Source organism: Tamandua tetradactyla, chromosome 15, assembly GCF_023851605.1.
Source record: "Tamandua tetradactyla isolate mTamTet1 chromosome 15, mTamTet1.pri, whole genome shotgun sequence".
Taxonomy (NCBI): domain Eukaryota; kingdom Metazoa; phylum Chordata; class Mammalia; order Pilosa; family Myrmecophagidae; genus Tamandua; species Tamandua tetradactyla.
In genome coordinates, this window is record NC_135341.1 from 13,702,379 (window position 1) to 13,728,793 (window position 26,415).

Consider the following 26,415-nt stretch of genomic DNA (forward strand, 5'->3'; position numbering starts at 1 on the left):
AAAGAGGTCTGGGGAAGAAGTATGTGGATAGACCTTTCTGAGTGGGCTAAAAACCTGAAGATATTTGTGTCCCATGTGAATGCACACCAGAGGGTGACTTCAGCAGAGGAAGATTTTAATAATCAAGTGGATAAGATGACCCATTCTATGGATACCAGTCAGCCTCTTTCCCCAGCAACTCCTGTTATTGCCCAATGGGCTCATGAACAAAGTGGTCATGGTGGTAGGGATGGAGGTTATGCATGGGCTCAGCAACATGGACTTCTACTCACCAAGGCTGACCTGGCTACAGCCACTGCTGAGTGCCCAATCTGCCAGCAGCAGAGACCCACACTCAGCCCCCGATATGGCACCATTCCCCGAGGTGACCAGCCAGCTACATGGTGGCAGGTTGATTACATTGGACCACTCCCTTCATGGAAGGGGCAGCGATTTGTTCTAACTGGAATAGACACATACTCTGGATATGGGTTTGCTTTCCCTGCAGCCAATGCTTCTGCCAAAACTACTATCCGTGGGCTTACAGAATGCCTTATCCATCGTCATGGTATTCCACATAGCATTGCTTCGGATCAAGGAACACACTTCACAGCAAATGAAGTGCGGGAATGGGCACATGCTCGTGGAATTCTCTGGTCTTACCATGTTCCCCATCATCCAGAAGCAGCTGGATTGATAGAACGGTGGAATGACCTTTTGAAAACTCTATTACGGTGCCAACTAGGTGGCAAAAACTTGAAAGGCTGGGGTAATGTTCTCGAGGAAGCTGTGTATGCTCTGAATCAGCGTCCGCTGTATGGTGCTGTTTCTCCCATAGCCAGGATCCATGGGTCCAGGAACCAAGGGGTGGAAATGGGTGTGGTGCCACTCACTATTACTCCTAGTGATCCACTAGGAAAATTTTTGCTTCCTGTCCCTGCTACCCTGAGTTCTGCTGGTCTACAGGTTTTAGTTCCAAAACGGGGTGTGCTTTCTCCAGGAGAAACAACAGTGATACCACTGAACTGGAAGTTAAGATTGCCACCTGGCCACTTTGGGCTACTTATGCCTCTGGATCAACACACCAAGAAGGGGATTACATTATTGTCTGGGGTAACTGACCCTGACTATCAGAAGGAAGTAGGACTGCAACTACATAATGGAGGTAAAGATGAGTTTTCTTGGAATATAGGAGATCCCCTGGGGCGTCTATTAGTACTACCATGCCCTGTGATCAAAATCAATGGAAAACTGCAACAACACAATCCAGGCAGGACCACTAGTGGCTCTGAGACTTCAGGAATGAAGGTTTGGGTCACCCCACCAGGCAAAGAACCACGGCCAGCTGAAGTGCTTGCTGAGGGGAAAGGGAACATGGAATGGGTAGTGGAAGAAGGTAGTGATAAATATGAACTTCGACCACGTGATCAGTTACAGAAACGAGGACTGTAATGCTGTTTTGTTTGTGTTACACTATTTAAGTTGTAAGATATCAAGTTTAAGAATGAATGTTGCCCAAGGATTTGCATGCTATTCTGGAGAGATTTAATGTGTTTCCAGTTATATGCAGGACAGTTGAGTATTGTCAGGTAAAAGAAAAAATGTGTGCTTATTTGTTTTCATTTGGAAATTAAGTATGGTCTAAGGTGATATATATATATATATATGTGCCAAGTTGACAAGGGGTGGACTGTCATGGTTAGGGACAGGTGTCAACTTGGCCAAGTTATGGTACCTGTTCATCTGATTGGGCAAGCGCTGGCCTGTCTGTTGCAATGAGGACATTTCATAGGATTAGGTCATGATCACGTCAGCTACATCCACAGCTGATTCCATTTGTAATCAGCCAAAGGGGAGTGTCTTCTGCAATTAGTGATGCTAAATCCAATCATGGGAAGCCTTTAAGGAGGACTCAGAGGAGACAGGTTGCATTCCTGCTTTGGCTGGTGAGCCTCTCCTGTGGAGTTCATCCAGGCCATCCATTGGAGTCATCGGCTTCGCAGCCTGCCCTGTGGATTTGGACTCTGCGTTCCTATGGTCACGTGAGACACTTTCATAAATTTTATATTTGCAAGTGTTCCCTGTTGATTCTGTTTCTCTAGAGAACCCTAACTAATACATATATTAAGGGATCTGTTACAGAGATTTCATCTTGCACAATTATGTGAACTGGTTAAATGATCTGTAAAACTGCTGCCTCTGCTCCTGATGCTGGAGCTTCAAGCTGGCAAGGAAGACAGTCAAGAAGGAAAGATGAACATAAGTTGGGAAGAACAATGACATATTGGAACTCATGAGCTGAAGCCCATAAATTTGAACTAGAATGTGTCAGTTCTCACTGACTTCAACCCTGATGAAGTGGGTATCCCGCATGAGAAGCTGGTGCCCTTTGTCCTGGAGCTGAATACACAGAAAGTTCGAAGTCAGAGGAGCTGAGGGAGGATCCAGGAGAAGGTAGAGGGTTGCAGGTTGGCAGCTGCTCTGTACCAATGAGGAAAGCCAGTAGATAAGGAAAAATCGGCATGAGCTACCCCAACCTGCCTAGTATAAAAAACAATATACTTCTGCTTCACTTATACCCTTGAATTCCCCACCAAAAAAGAGTATCTTTTGTGACCCACCATAATTAGAAACATACAGGAGAGGAAATTCTGGGAAATATGGCTGAACTTACTCAAGTTGACACATTATGAAGCCACCACATACACCTTAACATCCCCAGGATATAACCTACACATTTACATGTGCCAACCTGAAGACATTAATCAAGCAGCCATTCCCAAACTGTTCCATCCCCACCACTGTTCCACTCCCACCATGATCAAAGACTACAAAGAGGAGGTATGTGATGATGTAAAAGACTACTAGTGATATCATGCTTATTCAGAGAAGTTGGTAGTCATGAGAAGTGAGCTGGCAATGTTGAAAATTTCTCTTCTAATTGCATTCGCTCAGGAGCCATAAGGCCTATAGGCAAATCTCATTGCCACTTATTAGTATGAAGTGAACATATTCATAAAGGTTTTGCTCCATTTCACCTTTCACAATTGCAAAAAGAAAAAAACTTAATCTTACCTTTTTCTTTAACTTCAAACAAGATTTATAAGAGAAACGGTAGATTTACTTTCCTTCTGATTATATGCTATGCATCTTAGAGATGATTAATAACTCAAAAAAGAAAGACCCTTTTAGTTTTAATTTATCAGAGAAGCAAAGAAAACACCATTTTAAATCTAATTTGCAGAAGTGAAAATTTCCACTTTTATTATCTCCACCCTATTCCTTTCCCATATACAACCACTGTTGCTTTCCCCCACTAAAATTTTCATATCTCTTCTCCAGAGATCTATATTTTTCTCTTAGAATTTGTATAACATTACAAGGGCGTATTCTTAGATGACTGTGGCAGTACCTATGTAAAGTCCTGTGTGATTTTCATTTTATTAATTTTATAATTTAGGAACATACTGATATTATTTTCCAATTAGTCTCTATGTTCTTCAAAGAATTATTTTATCTCAGAAAACATCAAATGAAAGAGCTTATGATTTTTATTTGGTTTATAGTTCTTTCAAGGATACAAAGGCATCATTTGTGAATAGCTGATCAAATGTTAGAGTTTCTTTTTGGATCCAGAAGTCCTGTTAAATTGAAATTGTATTTGAAGTTCAATGTATTTAAACATCCTGCTTTAAGGCTAACTTATGAGAGGTGGACTAGAGAAAAGACTGATCAAGATAATTTTTTTCTTTCCCTCCTGAGTTTTTTCTCTTCTAAAGCACTTCTCACTGATGTAGGCAGAAATTCTGTATAAAAGAAATTATGGTTGTCTGTCACCACTTGGCAAAGGAGATCTGGCAAATGAAAAAGCAAAGACAGTCAAGAAGATGACAAAGAACTTGATAATTAGGAGAATAAAACAGGAGGAAAATAACTACATGTAGACAAAAGATCCCCCTCCCCCAAAGAGAGAGACATTTTCAGAGGTTATTTAGCAGTTATGCTAAATTGTACTAAAATATTGTATTGTCTAAAGAGAAGTTTATTTTAAGCATCATATCTCAGTCAATAATATCTATTAATTTGCATACTTATTTTAAATAATTGCTAAGAACTCAGCATAATGCATACTGTAAGAATGAAATAAATCAATATATTCTGATTAATAAATAATTTTAAAGTAATTTTGAATACAAATGCAAGGAAGCACTTTATTTGAGGATAAACAATATCCCTTATTGCTGCAATCATGATCATCAAAAATATTTCAAAACACCAAGGTTTTGAACAAGAAAACAATACTGTTAGTTTTGTAATTTGTTTGTAAAGTAACATAAATTAAGATTGTAAATGCACTAGGAGTTCCATATCTTTTTTAAAAAGAATACTCCACCTTTATCGGAAGACAGCATGCCTCTTCATCTCTATGATACAATTTGATAGTTTAAGGAATATTGTCATCTCACTGTCTTGATTTTTATAGGCCATTTTTTTTTTACCCTTTAGAGGGTTTTCCAGTGGATTTTAGCTAAGCAAAGACCTTAGAGTAGTTAAATACAAAGACAAGTTCCTTAGAAACTCCATTTAAATTTCAACTAGTCCTTTAAAGGTAAAGTTGAATACTACAGGTTAAAATTAACTTTACAGGCTAATGGAGAATATTTTTAAAACTACATTCCATAACAAGAGTTTTATTTATTTTAGGATTTTTCCTATTTCCTCCTTAAATTTTTTTATTTGATCAACACTGAAACCACAAATAAGAAAGTAAAATCATACATCTGTATACAAATGTTCATAATAGCCCCAAATGGGAAAAACCCTCTGGGTGACATATGGAATCAAGGATATTATTGCTGATCTCTACTTAGGTGGAGCTCTTTCTCCTAGCCTTTGATGGTAATCTCTTTCTCCACTGTTTCTTCTCCCAATGTCTATAACCCCTACATTTTCTCCATCTTATGTAGTCTATGTGGCATTTTCTAACAGCATATCTTATTGTGACCAAGAACCTAGAATCTTTTTGCTGGCCTCCAGTTCCTCTTGAAATTTGAAGAAAGTTTTAAATTCCCTCACAGATGTACTTCATAACATATTTTCCTCAAGACCTTCCACCTAATGCCTCCATCTGCCATTGATATTCAGACGTTATGTTAGATGCAAAAATCTTCTATAAATCTGGAAATCTACTGCCTTAGTTTGTTAAACTGCTCCAAGTTGTTACCATGAGATGCATTGGCCTAAACAATGGGAATTTATTAGCTTACAAGTTCTTAGTTCTTAGGCTGAGAAAAATGTCCAAATCAAGGCATCATCAGGTAATGCTTTCTTCCTGATGACCAGCTGCCAGGGATCCTGAACTCTTTAGTCACATGGCAAGGAATATGGTGGTATCTGCTGGTTTCTCCCTTCTCTTCAGGTTTCCTTGCTTTCAGCTTCTTGCTTCTGTGGCTATCTGTCTCTCTCCCTCTGCATTCATCCAGTTTAAAAGGACTAACATAAAAGGTTAAGACCCACCCTAGGCTACACCTTAACTGAAGTAACCTATTCAAAAGATTCTACTTACAACAGGTTTATACCTGCAGAAATGGATTAGCTTTAAGAACATGATTTTTTGGGGTATACATAATTTCAAACCACTATATCTACTAAGGCAAGCCTAGAAAACTTGGCAAAGGTCTCTTCTGCTCTAATATTTCCCAGATTGTCTAGGTATACTATTGCCCCAATCTTTACAGGATTGTCTAAGATGATTAGGCAATGAGTCTTTTTTAAATGAATAGTCACACATACCCTTCAATTCCCCTTCCTACCCATGTTTCAAAATTTAATTTGGTGGGATGGTTAGTGTGCCAGTTTGAAACTGTGTGTACCCTAGAAAAGCCATGTTCTTTAATCCTGTTTCAATATTGCTGGGTGAGATCTTTTTGATTAAGTTGTTTCCACGGAGATGTGACCCACCCAATTGTTGGTTGGACTCTCTTTTAACAGGGAACCACTTTGGGAAAAACTTCAGAGCCTACACAGCCAGAAACTTTGGGGGGTTCAAAAGGAAAGCATCCCCCAGTAAAGTCCTTTGAAACAGGAAGTTGGGAAAGAAAGCTAGCAGATGTCACCATGCACCTTCCCAGATAACAGAGGTGTTCTAAACCTATTGGCTTCTCTTGAATGAAGGTATCTTTCTCTGGGTGCCTTAGTTTGGATATTTTTCTTCTCTTAGAACTGTAAACTTGTAACATAATAAATTCTCTTTTAAAAAGCCATTCCATTTCTGGTATGTTGTATTCTGGCAGCTTTACCAAACCCATACAGTTAGCTTGGACAATATCTTCAAATAATTTTGCATCCTTACCTAATGTTTCAGTTTACTAATGCTGTCAGAATGTAATATACCAGAAACGGACTGGCTTTTACAAAGGTGATTTATTAGATTACAAGTTTACAGTTCTAAGGCCATGAAAATGTCCAAATTAAGGCATCAACAAGAGGATACCTTCATTCGAGAAAGGCTGATCATGTCCAGGGTTTCTCTGTCACATGGGCAGGCACATGGCCAGCATCTGCTGGTCCTTTGCTCCTGGGTCTTATTGCTTCCAGCTTCTGGTTCTAGTGACCTCCTCTCTGAGTTTCTGTGGATCCTCTCTTAGATTCTCTGGGGCTTTTCTCTCTCAGCTCTCTCCAAACTTCTCTGGGTGTTTCTCTCTCTAAGCTCTCTGGGTTTTTCTGTCTTTTATCCTTATAAAGGACTCTAGTAAAGGATCAAGGATTGCTTATCAAAGGAGCACCAATTCCACCTGGAATTTGGTGGGTCATATCTCAATTGAAATAACCTAATCAAAAGGTCTCACCCACAATAGGTCTGTACCCACAGGAAAAACATGACATTTTCTGGGGTATGTATCAGCTTCAAACAAGCACACCTGTGTTGCAAATATGGGCTTTTCTTCTTGTTTTATTTACCTTCACTTTTGATACTTTGGCTCACTGTTTATCTACTCCATATGTATTCTTGAATCAAGGTCACAAAAATCCAAGGGGGGGTTTAAAAATGTAAAATATTTTATGGCATATATGTCATCAGAATGACTATTGAAAAAAATTTAATTAATTATGTTAAATAATATTCCATTCTCTAGTTTAAAATATACATTGAAATGGGTGGTATACCATCCTACACCATTTGCATTTGCATCTAATCCATGTAGAACAGAACTCTCCAATCTTTCAGAAAGTTCTATTCTACAAATTATAGCCCTCAAAACCAACATTCTTAGTTGGTGGCTTACCTGCATATTGAAAAATATAATATTGCTACAATATAAATATAATTTCATTGTTTTATAAGCAATGACAAGGTTACAACTGGATGCTTCTTTAAACAGTCAAAAAGACAAATATGATAGTGTGTATTAATTTCTTCATTAAATGAGGCTCAACTTCATGAATTCAATTATATTTTAATAGAAACAAAAATATGAAACAAATGAAGACCTTACAAGTTTTTCTCTTGGCCAAGATCATCGTCTACTGCATAATTTGCGCTTAAAAATTCTATTTCTGCATCAACTTTTAATAAGGAACAAGAAATATTGATACATGAGTCAAAATAAAAGGATTTCAATTATAAAAAGAAGAGTACATTAGACTATCTTCATTTTAAAAAGAAAAAGGAAACCAGAATTTAACAGGAAAACTTTGAACTTGAGACCATATCTCTGGATCTTTATTGTTTAGCTCATTAATTTAAATGGACACAATAAGCATTATTTGGATAGGAGATTCTTTTTAAAAATTGAATTCTGCTTGCTCTTGTGAAGCTTATGCATGTAGCAAAGAAGCTTAGGCTACCTCTAGGTATGCCTAAGAGTCACCACCAGAGGACCTCTTTTGTTGCTCAGATGTGGCCTTTCTCTCTCCAACTCTGCAAGTGAAACCACTGCCCTCCTCCCTAAGTGAGACATGACATCCAGGGGTGAAAGTCTCCCTGGCAGCATGGGAAATGACCCCCAGGGATGAAGCTAGCCCTGGCACTATGGGATCAACAATGCTATCCTGGCCAAAAGGGGGAAAGGAGTGGAACACATAAGGTATCAGTGGCTGAGAGAGTGCAAATGGAGTTGTGAGGCTACACTAAAGGTCACTCTTAGGCATGCTACAGTTAGACATTGCTACCTATCATAACTTGCCAAACTCCAACCAAAACCATTCCTGCCAATCCTAAAGAATACCTAGGGCATTATATAAGATTCTACAAAGCTTCCATGCACTAAGATAACTTTCTAAAACCTACAACCTCCAGATGGGTCCCTGGACCAGATAATCCTGAAAATGCAGAGGGGCCAGCCCTTCCAGAATATCAACTAGTTCCACTCCCCTATCCCATATTAATGACAGCCCTTTCCAACATGAAAACATTAGAATGAGCATAGCCCAAATATCCCTAAAGAGTGGGAGAAAGATCAAAGGAGATGGTGGAGTTATACAGAAAAGATCAGGTTTAACAAATGAGTATGAGTGCTGAATCATTATACTGATGTTTCTTTTAGCCTCCAGTACCTTAGAGCAGCTAAAAATAGAAACCTAAAATTGTGGAATTATAACCCTAAAATCTTTCTACAACTAATTGTTGCAATATACTTTGAAATTTATTGCTTTTGTGTATATATTATTTAAAGAGAAGGAGGAATATAACAGAGAAGAAAGGACTTTACAGATAAGTATGACTGCTGAATCATTCTACTGATATTTCTATGCATCTCCAGTGTCTTGGAGCAGCTAGAAGAAAAAATGAAAACATCTGTATGTTTATAAGGAACTGTAAGCCATATGAAACTTTAAAATCTGTTCTATAACTACTTGTCAAAATATACTGGGAAATTTACTGGTTTTTTTGTATAAATGTTATATTTCACAATAAAAACATTAAAAAACAATTAAAAAAAAGAAAAAGAAAAAAATAGAATTCTAATGAAATCTGCCTGACTTTTGGGCTGTTTTATCTCTTAGGAGCTTATTACATTTCTATTGTTTATCAAGGCTGCTCCACCTGGGTCTCTACAGACTTTTCGTCCTTCTTACTCTTTCCCATCAACAGTGGGTTCACCCTATTCATCCCAAGATTAAGCCTAGCTCAACAGATGAAACTCCAGTCCAAACCATGTTCCCCTATCCAGATGGAGAATTTTGTGGCCTAAGACTATTGTTAAATGGTTTGGAAGTTGACATCTATATGGGATATCCATAATGCAATATCCTATAAGGATACTAGTGATACACAGTTGATTCAGGATAAAGTACTTGGTGCCTATTCTGCTTCTTATCTTTACTGATGATCTGGATGAAAAAATGAATACTATGTTTATTAAAATCCACAGTCTCATAAATTATCGATTGCAAATACCAACAAAGACAGGAATAACATTAGAAAATAGTTTTCTAATTTCAAAGAATGATGCTTTTCACAATGCAAGAAAATTCCATATAGAAAAAAATCCATATAGAAAATTCAAATTATGCTACACACCCTACAGATAAAAGTCAATAACAAAATTAGAAGGCAAAGAAAGAGAGAGAAATCAGGTAGAGAAAAAGGATAAAATAAAGCAAAACAAAAGAAAAATACCAAGTGTTTAAACTGACCACATGTTGAGAATATACAAACCAAAAACTGAATATTTCCAACCTTTATCTTCATGAAAATTTTGTCCTCAAAACAAATCTTTCACAAAGATTTTAAAATTACAATTTAGCTATACAATACAAGGCTTCAGAGAATTATATAATAGTAATTTCAGAAGTAAAACAGTGGGAAGCACTTAAAGAATAATCAAAAGATAAAACATAATTGAAGAGTAATCTTTATTCTACCAAAGTCAGAAATGTAGACAAATATGTGAATGATGACTGTTCTTGGGACAGATACCTGGAAAACATTTTAGTTGGGCCCAAATGAGATGCATAAAAATCACAGAATCTCAAAGAAGCATCACTGTGAATGGAAGTACCACATGCTCACTGGTAGAAACAGGGCTCTCCACTTCACAATGTGCATGAGGGAAGATGCTACAAGACCTAAAAACTTACAAAAGTATAAAATCCATCTTTAAACTTCAAAATATATTATTTCTTTTGAGGGATAATAATAATCAAACGATCCAATATTAAAATAGAATTGAGAGTGAAATAGGAAGAATAATATGTTCATCTGGTCCCTGGCCCATTCATTCTCTCCTGGGCAGATGATTGTCTCTTTTCATAGATATCTGCACCTTGGACTTCCTTCAGCTTTTGTGTTGCTCATTGTTCCAACATCATTATGATTGTTATTTCTCAAATACCTTACTGGCCATACTAACATTTAAAATTTAGATCACTTGTTTTTTCAAAGGACAATGATTAAGTTACTAAGGGATTAAGTCTCCAAATATATAAAGAAGGAGCATAAAAGAAAAGAGAAATTAAAGGACATTAATAATCAGGGGTATTCTATGACTGGGACAAACAAGACCATCAAGATTTCAATATTCTGTATTCATTTATCCAACAATTATTAATTTGTGGGTGACCAAATAAAATACTGAGAAAGATTAATAAAATACTGAGATAGAGGATGCGCCCTCAGGGGGCTTAGTCAGGAGAGTAAGCAAGTTTCCCTAAGAGCAAAATGGAGACCAATCACAGCAGGAGTCCTAACTGCAGTCAAAGAAGGGCAAAAACACTTACAGAGGAGAGAAACCAGGAAGGCTTTAAGATGGGGTTGAAGACAGGATTTTGAGAAAATATTCTAGTACCAGTTATTGACAGAAATGGGCATGCTCAAGGAATAGTAGCAATATAATTAGGTTGGAGAAAAAGGTTAGGCCTTCTGAAATCTTAAGGCTTTGTGGGTCAAAGTTTGAAAATCATGTTATAGAATCTGACTATTTAAGGAATAGGGAATCAATTTTATTGGTAATGGGAGGACATGAAAGTTAATTTAGTATGAAAATTAATCAAGATAGTTTTTAAACTTGATAATAACTGGAAGCAAAGTGCACAAAGAATTGAAGTTGGGAAAGGAGGTGGAATGGATACAAGAAAATCAAATAACAGGCTAAGACAATTGCCTAGGTAGAGACAGCATAGGATACAAACCATCTTGAGTCAAAAATAAATTCTACTTTCCATTAGGAAAAAAATGACAACATTTAGGAATGTTGGACTACTTAACCTTATGCCTACCCAAAGATTTTGTTCTTTTTTTAAAATCTTCTATTGAAAACAGTATTATCTCTAAGAATCTAATGACAAACACTCTTTGCAATGTTATCCCAATCCTTTTCTGAACATCTACAAACTACCAAAACAGCTTGAAATATTTTCCCCATTATCTTGCTGCCTATGAGATGCTAGAAAAAATTGCTTCTCCAAAGTCTTAGGATGAACTCTCCAAGAATACAGCTTCAGAGATTTCCCTTCCATTTGTTTTAAACCAAATAATCTGCATATATTTTCAGTATATTTTTCTTCATCTTTTAATATTAACCCTAAGAAATGAATGGGGGTGTGGAAGGAAGGGTTTTGAAGAAACTCCATCTGTTTGAAGAGAGTTCATTATTTTTGCTGTATTTTGTAGAGAGTCATTTTAAATAAGTGCTAGCCTAGAAAAAGTCTTTATTGTTTTGAACCACAGGCTTTATATTACCTTTAAAACAAAAACAAAACAAAACAAAACCTCTCAGCCGCAAGTTGGAGCCTTCTGGCAGCAATACAAATCTGGCACCACCCAGGGAGGGAGTGTATTTGCTTCTCCGCTCACTTCTATCAGGGTAGAGGAATGCTGGACATTGAGAGACAACAAGGGAGGCTGGCCAGAACATTTCCACACTGCTGCCCAGTTCCAAAAGGGCCTCCTCTTTTTGGAATACACAGGTGAGTACATTGCCATGCTTTTGCTAATGGTGATCATGACTGATTCAGTGCAATTAGGGTAATTGAGCCCTAGCTCATAACAATAATCCACAAAAGTCAAGGTATGCCATGAGGGTGTATAATAGGTATCATCAGCACCTTCAGAAAGAGCATACCTTAGGTCAGGGGGTTCTTATTCGGCCAAACAAATTGCTGAAAAATTCCTTAGTGTTTTACTATTACTTGTATCTTTGAACATCACTTTGCAGCATGCTTTTCTATAGGCTATAAAAAAAACATTAAAACAGCTACTGAATGGTTTGTTTACAAATCTGTGGCTAGCTGTCAATCTGCTATTCTTTCATACTCAGAAACTATGAGATCTTATAGCAATCCTTAATGTTAACAAATGAAATATATAAAGGTTAGCTTACTGTTGAAAAATAATGCAAATGGATAAATTGTAGGACAACATTAGACAATGAACTGAATGCCTATATAGATAGAATTTTCCCATAATATGACAGTAGTCTCCAAATATAAAACTCAATGTTATAAATTTGGGTTCTTAATGAATTTTTTATATCACAAATTCTGTTTCCACTTAGATGTCAGAAACTGAGCTGGAAAAGATAAAAGTAAGAACAGCTGAGCATTTTGAAAATGATAAAAATAACATATCTTGGTTGAATGAAGGTAAGTCCTCTTGCTGTCAATTTTCTACCAGTGTGAAAATTGTGCTTTTGTTTATAAATAAGACACAGCATGGGAAAAGGATGGAAAAGATGCCCCAACAACTTCAAATGGTATCAGTGTTTGTGATTTTTTTTTTTTTCAACATCTATGTGGCCTAAGTTATAGTGTGCAGATCTCTGGTTTAAAATGCTTTTCATAGTTCCTCTTCTACAGGAAAACAGATTTTTTTGTTGGTAAGAATTGATCCACATTTTTAACTCAGATATAAATATGTATTACTGTGAGGTTCTGGTGGTGCTGTTGATTTTTCTTCTTTATAGTCAAGAATACTAAATAATTTGAGGACAAGTATTTTAAAAATAATTATCACAAAAAATGAGTAATGTAGGAAATAATGTCTATAAATAACATCGCCATTCACTGTAATTAGAGAAGCCACCTTCCCTAGGGAGAACGCTGTCGGCCACGGGACAGCGTGTGTAATACGATTGCTTGAAATACACACACAAATCGATATGTTCTCCTGTAAGGAATATGGATTTGTTGTTGTGTTTTATATAAATATGTATAAACTGGTGATTATTTAATAGAATTTGATAGAAGGTTTGATTTCAAAACTTCCTGATTTTACGAGCACCTTTAGTATCTCTTAAAAGAAACTGACCAGATATTTTCGATAGCTCAAGATGCCCCGTCTTTTTTACCATTTCATGAATCTATTAAACTATTAAAGGACAGCTCCTAAGCAGTTGCCATTCTTGAAATTGCTTTATAAGGTCAGGGAAATTCTAATAAATATGTAGAGTAAATAATACATGGCCAAAACAATAATAATACGAACAACATTTGTTTATGTTTGTTGATGATTTTGCTGAATCATCATAAAAACTCTAAGAAGCATGCACTATATCTGATTTACAGATAAGAAAACAGAGCCTTAAAGAGTCTAAGTAACCTGCCTAAAATTACAAAATTAGAAAATGCCAGAGCTAGGATTTGATCCCAAGTAATGTGACTCCAGAGCGCTGTGAATTTAGCCAACGTAATCCACTGTGTTCCAAAGTATGAAAGCTTTATTTGGCAGGTCAGGTTTTCAAAAATATTTTCCTACACTGTTTAAAACAACGTGGCCAACTTGGTGCAAACCCTCATGTTCACTCTATCCTTATCCCACTCTATTCTGATCCTAAAATATCCTACTTTTTAAAAGTTTAAGATCATTCCTTTTTCCCAATTGCCCAGCAACCAAATTTACGACTGGGCTGGGGTTAAGGAGGGATAATTTCTTAAAGATACTCTCTTTCAGCATAAAGAGATGGTACAGACATGATGTATTCACAAAATCATTTCCTTCAAAAACCCACAGGGCTAGGAAATTCTTTAACTTTTCTTATTAAAACAATCTTTAAAAATAGAATCCTTTAAAAAAACAATGTGGAAGTAAACATCAAATTCCCTCCAACATCTCTGTGTTTTTCTTGTGAACCCCAAATCTAAGAAGATGGAGACGTTCTTTACTACAACTTACAGTGAAGTTTATAAAATTGCTTTTTTTTAAATTTTCATTGTGCCACACAACAGAAGTCTTTTACCCAGAAATCATGATGTAATTGATAGATGAGTCAAATATTTTCTGAAGAATTATCTTTAAAAAAAAAATGAGTCATTAAGTACAATTTAGGCATCAAATTCTTATAATCTATAAAATCTAATTTCCCAGGGACCTGTTTTATCCCATTTGGGTACTTCATTTAAGTAACATTAAAATTATGTTTACTATGTTTCATAAAAGGAAATTGAGCCAGATGCTAGATGACAACATCTTAATTGGGAATTATCAGAATGAATTAGTTTGGGAACATAAATGTCTTTTTTTTAATGTTAATAAAAACCATAAGTATTTGTGATGGCCCCTAAAAAATGGTCCACTGGTGCAGTGGGAAGTACATGACATTTGAAGGGAGGCAGAACAAGGTTGTTAAATCTCAGCTCAGCTATCGTTTAACTTTGTGACGGTGGCATGTTATTTAACTCTCTGAGCCTGATTCCTTAGCTGAGTACTGTAACACTTGCCTCCTCAGGCAGTGAGCATTAAATGAGATAACGTTATTTCTGTGTTTCTTTCCGTCTTTAAAGCAGGATTCAAAATAATATGTCCATGCTTTATGAGAGCCTGCTTGACACACTGATTCACACTTAGAACAATTTGTAATAGCAACAGTGCCATAGATTGTTGTCATGTTTTATGTAAATTCCCTCATTTAGCACCACAAAAACCCAATGTGAGTTATTTTGTCCCTGTTTTACAGATTGAGGGACTGAGGCTCAGACAGATTTTGGATCTTGCAGAATTATTAAGTCAAAAATTGAGTCTTCAGGCCAAGTCTTCCAGTTCCAAACTCTGTTCTTTGCATGAAACCACTCTATCATAGTAATTTACCCAACAGTTATCAAACCACCTTTTCAGAAAACATGAAATAGATGCTTTAGACTTGTTCAAAAAAGTTTTTCTCATGAATGACAAAAGCAGTTCCTTCTTATATCACAGTGTCAGTTGTCTCTCCCTGGAACTCTGGCTGAATATTACCTTTTGCTAAAAGTAAATCATAGTAATAACTTATTAGGGTTGTTCAAGTTCATCTATGTAAAGCACTGAGTACTCCTGGTCTCAGAGTGAGCATGCATCCAATAAGAGTTATGCCCACCATCATCATCCCGAATAATGACATTGCTTCTATTTTCTCATCTTCAAACATTCATTCAATTTATCCAAATACAATCAACATTTAGTAATCATGGCATTACTAGAGACAAGACATAAGAAGGTAGCAGAGAACAATAAAAAGTAAGAAACATGGCCCTGCACTCCAGGATCTTATTTCTGAATGGTCTTGTCTTTGGCTGAAAGGTGAAGAGGCTCTTATTTGCCTCCCATTTTCCCTCAGATGGATAATAGGGTTGAAGGCCTATGCGTGGTGTTGAAGAGCTAGTTAAAAACACATCCAAAGCTATCATCAATAATGAAAGTGTCTTTGAGGAACACCACTGGCAGATTTTAAAGTACCATCATTTTAAAATTAATTGAATCCTGTTTTAACCTCTATCAAACCACCAAGCACTCTTATATTTTTATGAGTTATGTTGCCTTTAAATTCTAGACTTCTCAAGTTAATTTTAGATTCTTCAGATTCCTGGGTCCTAGGTCCTAACTTCAGTAATTCTAATTTGGGAGGGTATATATGGAGCCTAGGAGTAAATTCTTACGAGAAAGACAGTGGATATTTTTTTCAGGCATGGCTTGTCTCCATTTCTCCTCTACCCACATACCAGATGAAAGGACCTTCCTTATGAGGCCTTTGCAACCACACAGCTATACAATAAAAGCCATATATCCATACAATCACCATCAAAGATCAAGGCCACTGGATCAACAACTCCAGGCTTTTCTGTCTGGCTACTCCAACACACCAGAAACCAAAAAGAAATACCCATACAATGATTCAGTAATCATAATCATCTGCCAAATCCCAATCTCTCAGCTACACCTCCTCCCTCCCACCTGATCAGTCCCTCAATCCCCAGGGATATCTGGGTAATGACCATTCCAACCTCTTCATTCTGGAAAGGGGTGCCAAGCCTATAGGGTTGAAGAATGAAACTAGCTGATGCTCCCAGAGAGACTGGCACCCACGGACCTCAAGGCCCATCTGGCACAGGAACAATCTAGAGGTCCCAAGTTTCTGAAAAAACAAATTTACTAAGAAAAACTTTTACAGAATCTTAAATAGAGTACAGGGCACTCCCCAGGATTTCAGGAATACTGCTGGTGGGGAATAGCACACCATGGCAACCCCCTATATCTGGCCAAAGCCCACAGAAGAGCAACTTCCAGAATGACCTTTCAACTCTATCTGAAATCTCTCAACCACTGAAATTTTATTTTGTTTCATTTCTTTCCCCCCTATTGGTCAAGAAAGCTTTCTCAATCCCACAATGCTAGGGTCAAGCTCATCCCTAGGAGTTATGTCCCACATTGCCAGGGAGACCCACACCCCTGGGAGTCATGTCCCACATAGGGGGAAGGGTAGTGAGCTTATTTGCAGAGTTGGCTTAGAGAGAGAAACTACATGTGAACAACAAAAGAGGTTCCCCAGGGACACTTCTAAGCTTCACAACCACAGAAACCAGCCTCTTAAGGGCAAGCTTCAAGATCACGGGCTCAGCTAATCAAATTGGGTATTCCTAATGCTCGAAAGAACACCAGAAACTTCCATGGAAGACAGTGGATTTGGAAATGAGATGTCCAGGAACTACACCTGAAGAAACCTGTTTTAAAATAATCTGAGACTCAAAATATGATTTTGAAATTAGCACCAGTCCGGCTGAGTTGCACTATGTAACTGTGGATTTGACAAATGGTCTAGCAAGTTCAGTCTCAAAGGTGTTCAGGATCTATTTGTTCAGATAGAGAGGAGGAGGTAATGCTAGGAACAAAGGTAGCAGAGGTTAGAAGATGCTTGATTTGGTGCTAAGGAAATGGGCATATTGTAGGTGAGCCTATGTATTTGTATATGAATTAATACAAAATGAGGGGAAACAGACTAGGTTCTGACTATAGGTTAAGTAATTGGACATGAATTCTGGGATGTCACTGTAGGTTTGAGGGCAAGGGCTAACATACTGAGGTGTGGTTTGGGGAATATAAATCTGTAACTTCTGTGCAGAATATGGTGGGACAGGCAGAGATGAGGTTGAAAGAAGCAGGTAAGTGATGGCTAAGAGAGCAATACATGCAGCAACCCTAGAGCAAGGAGGACATGATATGGATGAAGGTCATAACAAGAAGAGAAAGAAAATAGGTCCAAACATGAAAAACTTTATGAAGGAATATTCTATATAACATAGAAATTGGTTTTAAAAGCTTTACAGGTAGAAGATAGATTATAATACCCCATTAAGCCAGGGAGCATTCTGGGTAAGCATATCAGTGCTTACACCTTACACCATTTGATACGGAAGAGAAACATCAAAATGAAGGGCTAGAAGTCCTTAAATTATTGCCATCTGCAGTTTAAAATCAAAGCTTCGCCAGTGTCTAAACTGCATACAATTTCTAATAGTGTCTCCTGATTTTTCAATAAAGGCTAGAAATCTGATTTCTAATGCTTAAGAAAAAATAAAAACAATTAATTAGCCAATAACGATGTTGATGATGACGATGACAATAAAGCACCATGCAGGAAAAATGCAACCAGGTTCTGTGCATCTATTTTAGCCCATAGCCCTACCAGTTTGCAACTTCTGTTTCAAAGCTTTAATACCCAAACAAAACCTATTTCAATTTCCTAATTCAAATTCCAATTGGGGTATTTACATATTGATGTGCATGAGCAAAATCAGGACACTAGTTGTTTGACCTAAAAAAATGTGAAATTAAAGAATACTGAAATGAAACTGTTTGTTCTTCAAAAGACTTGCTTCCTGGGGTATATGGGTGGTTCAGCAGTAGAATGCACCCCTGCCATGCAGGAGACCTGGGTTCAATTCCCAGCCCACACACCTCCAAAAGAAAAAAGGAAAAGACTTGCTTCCTATAATTGTTTTAGTGAGGCATTCTTTTCAGGGCTCTAATAAAAAGAGGGAAGCACAAAATCATCCCAATTTACATGTGTACCATCAATGCACCAAAGCAGGAGTTTTGTAATCTAACCAAGTGTTGGTTCTGCTAACAACTGCCAAGTTGGGTGGTACCCCAGCAGCATCCCACCTCAATGGAAAAATCCATGCTGTGAGAAAATATTTTATGCTTTAAAAGGGCAATGAACAAGTCTTGCTCAACTTCTATAACTGTTAGGAGGAAAATAGTGTAGCAGGTCAGAATTTTCTAGCTATTTTGAGCTAAATATAACTCCTTTTTTGTAAGCAGTAACAAGGTGATCACAATCTTCGGTGATTTCAAAATCATTATTTAGGTATATTTTTGAGGAAGCCCCTCTCAATGTACATAGAATTGATTTAGTAGTTGGGTCACCAATTACTTGGCACCTCAAATACTTCAGTATTCATTTAAAATAGCCTAAAGGGCCTGGTGCAATGTTCCAAAAAATTTCTTTCTGGATATAATATAAAACCTCAAATCCATAATACAAGAATCCCATCTCATTTCTACCCATCATATTTGTTTGCAAATGAAATGGAGTGTAATTTTGCTCACATTTATTGACATTCATAAATTCACTAAACTTCCCTTTAATTTAAACAAATACAACTTAGTTCACTTGCTCAAAAAATAATTTTAGACCATAAACATCAGAAGAGTTTTGAAACATGCTCCTCTTGTCACAAAAGACATGCCAGGAAAAAAAGCAAAGATACAAAAAATGAGAATGCCACAGTTCTTGCCCTCAAGGAACTCATGTATTTAAATGCTTTATTATAATATCTAAATATTAATCCATGCTAACTCTCTCTCAGATAATTCTCATTTTAAAAGCATAATTTTTTTTGTATTTAGCTTAAAAAATTATGTCAGATTAATGCCTATTTTTAAATTAATTTCCACAAATAGCATATTTTACAATTTCTTTTACTATATATACACAGGAAATGGAATTACTAGCTCTTATATCTAAGTTATTCATTAACTTGTGAAAATATCACACAACACCCAAAACAAGGGTGAGGAAAAGGTAATGGCCAAATAGAATGTTGTTTCATTTTAGCATAACTGATATGAGAAATTAGATGTGACACCTTCACAAATTATATAAACAAGTAAAACAAATACACGAATAACATAATTTTAGAAGAGTAATGTTTTGAAGCTTTGAAAGAAAATTATGTAAGATTGACATAAGGGCTATCTCTTAAAAATTGTGGTCAAGAAAGTTATTTCTTAGGGGAGAGATATTTGAGTGAAGGCTTAAATGACAAAGAGAAGCTAGCCATTTAAAAATCTGAGGAGGAGCATTCTGACAGGGAATGTGCAAAGATAGTATGGCTCAGAATGGCTGGGCCAGGAGAAAAGAAGGAAGGGAGAGAGAGAAAGAGGGAGGGAGAAGTAGAGGGTGGGGGTAAGAAAGAAAGGGAAAGCATGGAGAGAAGAAAAAAAGATAAGGAGGGAGGGAAAGGAAGGTGCTTAAGTTGGAAGTAGTGCAAATCCTTATCAACCAAAGTTAGGAGTGTGGATATTTTTTCTAAAGTAGAATTAGAAACCACTGGAAGTGGAGAGTAAAGGCAATCATTTATATTGTATAAGGTGAAGAAAGTAAGCAAAAAAGAAAATCAAGGGCAATTGCAGTTGCCCAAGCAAAAGATGATGATTGGGATAAGATAAAACTGTGAAGGTGGAAAGAGAGTGGACTTGAGATCTATTTTGGTGGTAAAGCTAACAGAACAGACTTGTACCCTGCAGTGGATCAATGGAAAGAAAACAGTCAAGACTGACTTCTGGATTGAGACATTGGGATGATGGTAATGCTAGATGAAGAAGAGTGAAGGAGGAAATGGTTGGATTGGGGAGAATCAGAAGACATGTACAGGACAGGTTATGTGTGAGATCGATGCTAATCACTTGGAAATTGTCACTTGGGCAATAGGATATTCTATCATATAGGATCTACTTTATCTACTTTGAGTCTCTGAGTAATGTTGACAGGGAAAATTTCCTTGAGAAAGAGGATTTTTGCTGAGATCTGATAGATAAGATGGCACTTGTTGATGGGGAAATAGAGGGAAATAAAATTTCAGGTAGAATGCATGTCAAGTTTAAAGGCCCTGGGGCGTGCTCTGAGAAGTAAGGAAAGTAAGAGTGACTGGAATACCATGACCCAAGGGAAGGATGGCATTTGGTAAGTGTGGAGAGTTTGGCTGGGAATAGACCTTAGAGCATATTACAGACCCTTGTCAGCTTTTAGATTGAAAAAATTCTTTATTCTAGGGATGGCTAAAGAGATACTTTATATATAGTAAAATGCACCTCATTGCATTTTATTTTCAAACAAATGAAAGTAACTATCAAAGGATAGCACAATGCTTCCAAATGTAGCAATTACAAAACAGAGCTTTATCAATTCTTGGGTGCCAAGTGACAGACACTAATTCTGGCTTAATTAATGAAAAGGGAAAAAATTTTAAAGGCTTAACATGGCTAAGAAGGAAAGTCCAGATCCAGGATGGGCAAGAACTAATCTAAGTTTGGTGATCTAGATATCAAGACCTACCAATCTATTCAGGTTATCACCCTTTAAGATTCTAAGCTCTAAGGAAGAAAACTCAAAAGCTTTGGCCATGAGTCACCCCATGGCTAGGCAAGGCAGGGGACCTTGAACAGCACCACAAGCCTATACACAATGGGGGAGATATACTTCTTCACTTTTTCAGAGGAAATTCAGGGTTCTAATAGCAAATAGAGGGAAAACAGATGCTATGTGGACCTCAAATAATGTGTACTCTAAGAGTCAATTCCCAGCGACCTTCCCTACTAGAAATAATATCTCCTTAAGAACCCAACATATGCTATTGATAAAGTGCCAAGCATTTCAGGAAGGAGAGTACTTACTTTAAATGTATTGGCTTTCTATTGAAGTTCAAATGTAAGAAACATTTTGATTCTCTGATAACTTTATTTTATGTTTAGAAAGTTCAGTAAAAGATGAGATCTTCTATGTTCTCAGAGGTCAACAAATTAAATTCCAGTGGCACATACTATAGCTGACGGTTGAAATTTCTTCCCAGCTAAGGCTATAAAGTAGTAAGTTCATTTCTTATAAAATGATGATGTTGATCCCAATGGAATGGAAGGCCGAGAAGATGCCATGTCAGCCTTGAGACTGTGACCAGATGAATTAATCAGTGCAATGTCCCTACAAGTTACTAAACAGCAAATTTAAAGACTCTCTTTCAATGATGATAGGGCAGTACATCAAATCCAGAATGATCTTAGCACCAGTATTAATTGCAATTTTATGAACTAGGAGTGGAAGCAATCTTTAGAGACCAAGAATCAATCCCTCTTGTCTCAAAGGAAGAAGGGAATTGTAGATAACTAAAAACTTCAAGAAATTTACCTCTTGCAATAAGAGATTTTCAGTGGAATCATTCATCTTCCTGTATGTCACAACAGCTGTTGATATGGTAAACTTAATCAACACCAACATAAAGAGCAGTCTTACAATGAAAGAAAAATTCCCTTTGTTATATGCCTCAAGAATAAGAACATTCCATTACCTATAAATTCTACAAAAAGATACTTTATTTTTATATGATTATGGCCCATTTCTTTCAGCTTAGGAACAGCATTTAGAGGAAATATACTCTCTAATAAAATGCACCTACACTATGTGTTCAACAGACCATTAGTAAAAAAAGGAATGTGAATAGAGCAAATGAAGACATCATTCTCTAGTCATAAATCATTTCAACCATTTTAGCCATAATTTAAGCCTGTCAAGAAGTAAATGTGCAGCAAAGATGAAAAGCAAGGGCAATGGCAATAGTTTTGCCAGTGCAAAACTTCAAGAAAAAGTAGAGAGGACAACTCATAAAGGCATAGTATTAAGTAAGACATTAGGCAAGTCTCTCTCTTAAGTTGAATTCTCATACCAACATGAATCTGAACTGAAACAGCTACATTACAGAAGTTAAGGAGGATACTTCAAGATTTCTAATCTCAAACAACAGGCAACCAAAGAGGAAAATGTGCATTTTAGCTCTTGTTTCACTTCCCAAATCTATTTTATTTCTTCTTATATTTAGAAAATCTAGCATTATAGATAGGAAACCAAATTTCCTATAATGGTAAACCAAATTTACCATAATATCTTAAATTAACATAAAACACTTCTGAACAGAAATACTTCTGAGCAACAGGCAATATACTAAAAGTCTATACACAGAGTATAAACTAATAAAAAAAAAGACTTCATTCTTCACCTTTGTCTTAAAACTAGCTTCTTGAACCAACATGTGAAAGTCTGGATTTATAAGACTAACCATTGATGTTATAAAAGAAATATTATTTACAAAATATCAGAAAATTAAGTAAAGCAAATAAACAAATGTTTTATACCCCACGTGGCAGAGGCTTACATAAAGAATACATCATGATTCTCAGCCTTGAGGAACTTAATTCAATAGGGGAAGCAAAATATCAGCACTATATCCTGTTTATTATAGGATTCACAAAAGAGCAAGCTCTTTGGCTGTATTTAAAATATGATAGAATGTATACAAACAATTTGGATGGAATTTTTCAGTATCAAATATCATACACACTTTTGTTTGTTTTGTTTTCAACAGATTTAGCAGATTTGTACTAAAACAAGTATACCAATGAGTCATTTGAAAACAGCAGGATTAACATAAAATATTAACCTGTATTTCTTACATATGTCCCTTAAGAGCAAAGGACTTCCATATAAATAGATTTCATCATTCTTTAAAAAAAAAGGAAAGCAACAAATATCCTCAATTAAAGTTGGAAAAAAATTGCAACATAAAAAGATAAAGATGCTTAATAGATAGTAATAGAGCTCATTTTTTCAAGGGAAATTTCTATTATTGAGTGAATAAGAGGAATGAAATTTGCAATTTACACTAAGGATTTTTTTTAAACAACACAATTTGGAGACCTTTTATATTTACAAGACATTAATGCATGGTAGGTGTCTGAATTTAATAAACTTCTAGATCCTGAAGGTCAACACCCATTAGTTAGGAATCAATTCTCACTGGCTTCTGAATTCTAGGCCAAATAGTCAAGTATGATTCAGTAACAACTTATTCTCTAATAGAAAAATATACTTTTTTTGCTTCAGTTTTACTTAAGGAAAGTCAATCTTTCTTGGACTTTCTTAGCTATAACTAGGAGAAATAACTAGTTCTTATTATTTTAGAGACTAAATTGGTAATGCTAATTAGGAATCCAATTTAATTTTCAGAAACACTGAACAAAGAAAAGTTAAATGATTTAAGACTAATATGTATAACTATGCTTCTGGAACAAAATGTTTTTATCCATCCTTCTCTCTGGCCTTCTGACAACACATTTATTGAATATCTTCTATTTGCAACACACGACGGGAGGTGGTGTGACAGAATCAAACATAACACTCAAGGTAACTACAATCAGTGTATGTGTGGTATTACGGGGGTAATGGTGGTTATCAAAGTACTCTCCTAAATCAACAGATTTAAATATAAGGAGAAATGTTAAGTATTAATTATTAATTACTCAAGGACAAGGGTATATCTGGCTTGTTCACATCTATCTTTGAATACCCAAATAGTCCCTGGACTACTATAACAGATGCTCAAAAATTATATAAATAAATGTATGGATAAGTGAATAAATTTCAAAGAAAATATGGGATTCAGAAGCAGGAGAGAGCACATTGGAAATTCAGAAAAATTGAAATTTAGTTAGGCCATAAATCACGCATAGTAGCATTAAGAACTGATGGAATATGATGGCCTAAAGTGGGACAGAAAAGGCTGGAGAGTGTTCTGCTTAGAGAACAACAGCTATTTTTGTCTGGATAAACTGTGCAGGAGAGGAGGAAATAAACCTTGGCTGATTATGAAAGCTTTTAATACCAGGCTCTGAGGAGCTTGTAAACTGAATGATAAAGGCCAAAGGGAAATCATCTAATATATTTGGGATTGGGGTTAGGTAGGAGGGAGACAGGACTTAAAGATAGCAGGATCGACTCTGTGATTTAGGCAATAACTGTGACTTGAAGATGTTTATGAAGATGAATTGGAAGAGTAGAGACTGGAAACAGAGTGACTAATCAAAATTTGTTGCATCGATGGATGAAAAGGAATGCGTTCTGAATTGAGAAAGTGGTTGCCGGGGCAATAGAAACAAAGAGGCTGGCACCCAAGAGAGTGCTGACTCCAAGGTCTTGGCCATGGACTAGATACTAGGGGGTGAGAGAGAGAAGGAGTTGGCAGAGATTATAGAGAATCTCTTGATTTAAACTGAAATTTGTAAAACGTGTAGATAAAGAATCCATGTACACATACATATATCTATAAATATATATTACTTTATGTGAGTAATCTATGTTCTTTGCAGAAATATTAGAAATGCAAATGGAAAAATTACTCTAAATCCCAATGTCCAGAGGTAGCCACTGCATATCTTATTTGTGTTTTATATTCATGTACTAAATTATGTATATGTATATATATATAGGTACATACATATCACCTATATATATATATACATACAGATATGAACTAATAATTTCAGTAAAATATGATTATAAAATGTTTAGTAATGTGCTTTCCTTACTCATAAATGAATGTGGAAACCTTTCAGGGTAATGAATATAGATTTACAGTATCATTTCAATGATACCTATAGTATACCACCATCAAAATAAAAAATAACCATCTCCTATTTTTGGATATTTGGGGTGTTTCAAATTTTTTGCTCCTAAATTTCTACATGTATTGGCATTTCACTCCTTTCATGTGACAGTTTACAATATCTTGCACATCAGAGCTTCAGTTGAGCTTCATAAAGCCATGGACAGTTAAGTCTTGTCATGCTTTTTCTGCTGAAGAGGAAGGGAAAAGTTAAATGACAAAATCTTGAGATGGCAAGGCCTGGTCTCAAACCCAGGTTTCCTAATCCCAAATCTGTTGCTTTTTCTGTCACAGAATCTGCTTTGAAATATATTTGAAAATGAACAAACAATAACCCTTATTTGCATTAATCTTGGCAACTAAAATTTTTAAAAAGATGGAAAAGTTGGGGGTAGTGCACACTGATGTAACATTTTAAATTTATTATTCATTTAGGTGGATTCTCTGAATTCATCTTCAGCACAGATTTTAATGGGACAGAGGATTTTGTTATGACATTAGGCAAAGATTCAGAAGCTGCCTTAGCTATAGATTATAGTGATTAAATAGTTCAGAATGGACGACAACATTTCATGTTGCTGCATTCATATTTAAAAAATAAAAGTTGAATTTTGGGTCCCATAATATCCAGTCACATAAGACACAAACCAGTCATAAGGATAAATCACTTTAAGGTCTTCCTGTTGAAGTTGGCCAACTAAACTAAAACATGGCTTAACACATCATATCAAAGTGTGGGGTAAAAATAACTCCAATGGCAGAAGCAACTATGATCAGATTAAGAAACAAGAATATATTTTGGCATTGCTAATAAACAGATCAAAACTGAGGATATTTGGATGCCAAATCTAACTTTAATTTGCAAATATCCCTAACTGGTCATACCATCTCTCCAGCAAGAAAAGTATATTACACACAGTCCTGCATTCTTATATTCAGCAAGTAGCACCCCACTGTCAACCTTAGATGTGACCCTGATTTTCCTTGTTATATTCAGAATCTTAAAAAATGTGTCTCCCCATGTATTTAAATAGTAGAATTGAGCACAGAATAAAAGATACTATTCTATGAAAGTATTAAGCCAGAAACAAATATAACATATTCCAGATAGCCATTATGGATATCACATCCATTGTATTTTACAATCATGAATTAAGTTCAATTATATCTAGGTAGTCAGAAACCTGCAACTTCATGATGATAATGCTTTTTAGTTAAAATTAGAAAGCTTTTTTAAAGGTAATCTGATAAATTCCCTTATTTCTTAATGCCTATTCCACAGAAGGAAAAAAAAACAAACTAATAACAAATGTCAGGAACAAAATGCTTAAGGAAGGGAGCACTTTAATTCCTCATTTTACGTAAGGCAAGAAATTAAGTCAAATAATCTTCCATCCTACAAGAAAGAATTTAATGCAACACAAAGAATTCTAGTTACACAAATATAGCAATTGAGCCACACAGCATTGAAACATA

General features: G+C 36.0%; 1 protein-coding gene across 1 annotated transcript in view; it reads left to right on the forward strand.

The window, feature by feature from the left end:
• Positions 1 to 11,794: 11,794 nt before the first annotated feature.
• The window catches only part of MDFIC2 (MyoD family inhibitor domain containing 2), a 107,310-nt gene continuing 92,689 nt past the window's right edge, over positions 11,795 to 26,415 (forward strand). Inside the window, exons 1-2 of the mRNA XM_077130362.1 lie at positions 11,795 to 11,889; positions 12,477 to 12,564. Coding sequence (XP_076986477.1) covers positions 12,477 to 12,564 — 88 coding nt within the window. The 5' untranslated portion in view covers positions 11,795 to 11,889. The remainder of the gene's footprint in view (positions 11,890 to 12,476; positions 12,565 to 26,415) is intronic.